General features: G+C 39.7%; 1 protein-coding gene across 1 annotated transcript; it reads right to left on the bottom strand.

Annotated features, from left to right (window-relative positions):
* Positions 1-672: 672 nt before the first annotated feature.
* On the bottom strand, positions 673-1,790 carry LOC111785858 (probable serine/threonine-protein kinase At1g54610). The gene is made up of 3 exons (XM_023666216.1): positions 1,618-1,790; positions 1,390-1,498; positions 673-1,295 (listed from the first exon to the last, which is right to left on the bottom strand). The coding sequence occupies exons 1-3, from the start codon at positions 1,773-1,775 to the stop codon at positions 1,017-1,019; spliced, it is 546 nt and encodes a 181-aa protein (XP_023521984.1). The 5' UTR covers positions 1,776-1,790; the 3' UTR covers positions 673-1,016.
* Between the last annotated feature and the right edge of the window lie 337 nt (positions 1,791-2,127).

Below are 2,127 nucleotides of genomic sequence, written 5' to 3'. Positions count from 1 at the left end.
GGACTTTCCCTTTTGGGCTTCTCCCTCAAAGTTTTTGAAACGCGTCTTTCGACTTTTTCCCTTTTGGGCTTCTCCCTCAAATTTTCTGAACTTTCCCTTTTGGGCTTCTCCCTCAAAGTTTTTGAAACGCGTCTTTCGACTTTTTCCCTTTCGGGCTTCTCCCTCAAATTTTCCGGACTTTCCCTTTTGGGCTTCTCCCTCAAAGTTTTTGAAACACGTCTTTGGACTTTTTCCCTTTCGGGCTTCTCCCTCAAATTTTTTAAAACTCGTATGCTACCATTTGTAACAGGTCAAGCCCATTGCTAGCAAATATTGCTTCTGCCTCAAAGTTTTTAAAACTCGGCTACCATTTGTAACCGCCCAAACGTAACCTCCCAAACCCACCGCTTGCAGATATTGTCTTCTTTAGACTTTCCCATTTGAACTTTCGCTCTCAAAGTTTTTAAAACACGTTTGCTACCATTTGTAACCGTTCAAACCCACCGCTAGAAGATATTGTCTTCCTTGGACTTTCTCATGCTTCCCTTCAAGGTTTTTAAAATACGTCTGCTAGGGAGAAATGTTCCGTTCTCCTCTCCAATCAACGTGAGATCTCACGAATAAAAAAATAATAAGAAAGTTAGAAAATGTGATAAATATTATATAGTTAAATGCCAGAACCAAAAAGCAGAGTATTCAAAGGCCAAGAATGATATTTTTTTTACTCTATTGGTCACTATCTGTAGAATGTCTCACTATAACTTCAACAAGGAAAATTGGGAATACAACAAATCAACATATACATAACTTTGTTAAATTTCTCATCACTTTTCGAGCGGAGAAATTTGGTTGATGCAGCTACGAATACCATGAATACCAAAAAATCGATGCCGCTCGACCTCTCAGATCTTACTTCATGATCTTCTAAGCTGAGAGTAGACCAGGCTGGTTGATTACCAATTTGGATGAACAATGGGAATCATTTGATGATAGTGCTATCAGCAAACAGGCAGTAAAACCACAATCTTGTCAAAAGTTCAGACCATGATTCTCTTGCCTTTACCTCCTACATGCTTCTTGTATCTAGTAGGAGCATCAGTGCCAGAGCCAGGGACTAGTGGACCAGACCAGGCTTGGAGTGGCTCCTTAGAAAAAGTGAAAAGCGTCGTCGAGCTGAATGGTACGTCGGAAGGAACACGGGATGGGTCGATATGACGTGAATGTCCTAGCGTATAGCCAAGCTCTCCATCCTGGTGTGGTGGGGGGAACTTTTCACTTTTGCTCTTTGCATTTGCATGTGTAATTATGCGCCTTCTCTGTTTCAAGATACAACAATTCATCAGCTTAATAAATCCAAGTGTCTAGCTGGTCTATGATCTTGATGAACTAAGCAAAGTGATTAATATTTACGTCGATATTAGTTTGTATTTCGGCATTGGCTTCAGGAGCTGGAATAGCCCGAAAACGTGTGCGTGTTTTTTTCGTTCCATCTCCCTGGGCTTTACTAGCTGCTTTTAGTCTGCAGAATCATGCTCAACAAAATCACCAAATAACATCAACAAAGCAAGTTCACAGAAGAACAATAAAAACCAGACATATATTGAACAGAAACAGAAATAGAAATCGAGACATTCGTACCTCCGAGCTTCATCATCTCGTCTTCTAGCATCCATCTCCTTACTGGGAGGATATTTTGGGAGGTCGGAAGGTTCGCAAGCTAAAGGTTCTGTCATGAAGAACTGCATTGCAATGGACAAAGTTGGAAAGGCATACAAGAAATATGGCAAAACTCCCATTATAGATAGCAGTCACAGAAAGTAAATATGTACACAACATATTTGGTTATGCATAAAATTGTATGAGTACAGCTTTAACCTTTTTTTGTGAAATCAATGATCCAAACCATCCATAAAATAGCTCTATAGAAGTATTTTGCAATAGAATTTTAATCCACCACCCTAAAATAACTTGTGAAAGTATAATATTTGTTAAATCACCGATTAACCAAATGCTTGACGGGTATAGTTGTGAGATCTCACATCGATTGGAGAGGGGAATAGCATTCTTTATAAGGATGTGGAAACCTCACCCTAGCACACGTGTTTTAAAAACTTTGAGGGGAAGCCCAAAAGGGAAAACCCAAAGAGG

The sequence above is a fragment of the Cucurbita pepo genome, unplaced genomic scaffold, assembly GCF_002806865.2.
Source record: "Cucurbita pepo subsp. pepo cultivar mu-cu-16 unplaced genomic scaffold, ASM280686v2 Cp4.1_scaffold000781, whole genome shotgun sequence".
NCBI lineage: Eukaryota > Viridiplantae > Streptophyta > Magnoliopsida > Cucurbitales > Cucurbitaceae > Cucurbita > Cucurbita pepo.
This window is presented reverse-complemented; position numbering and strand designations above follow the sequence as displayed.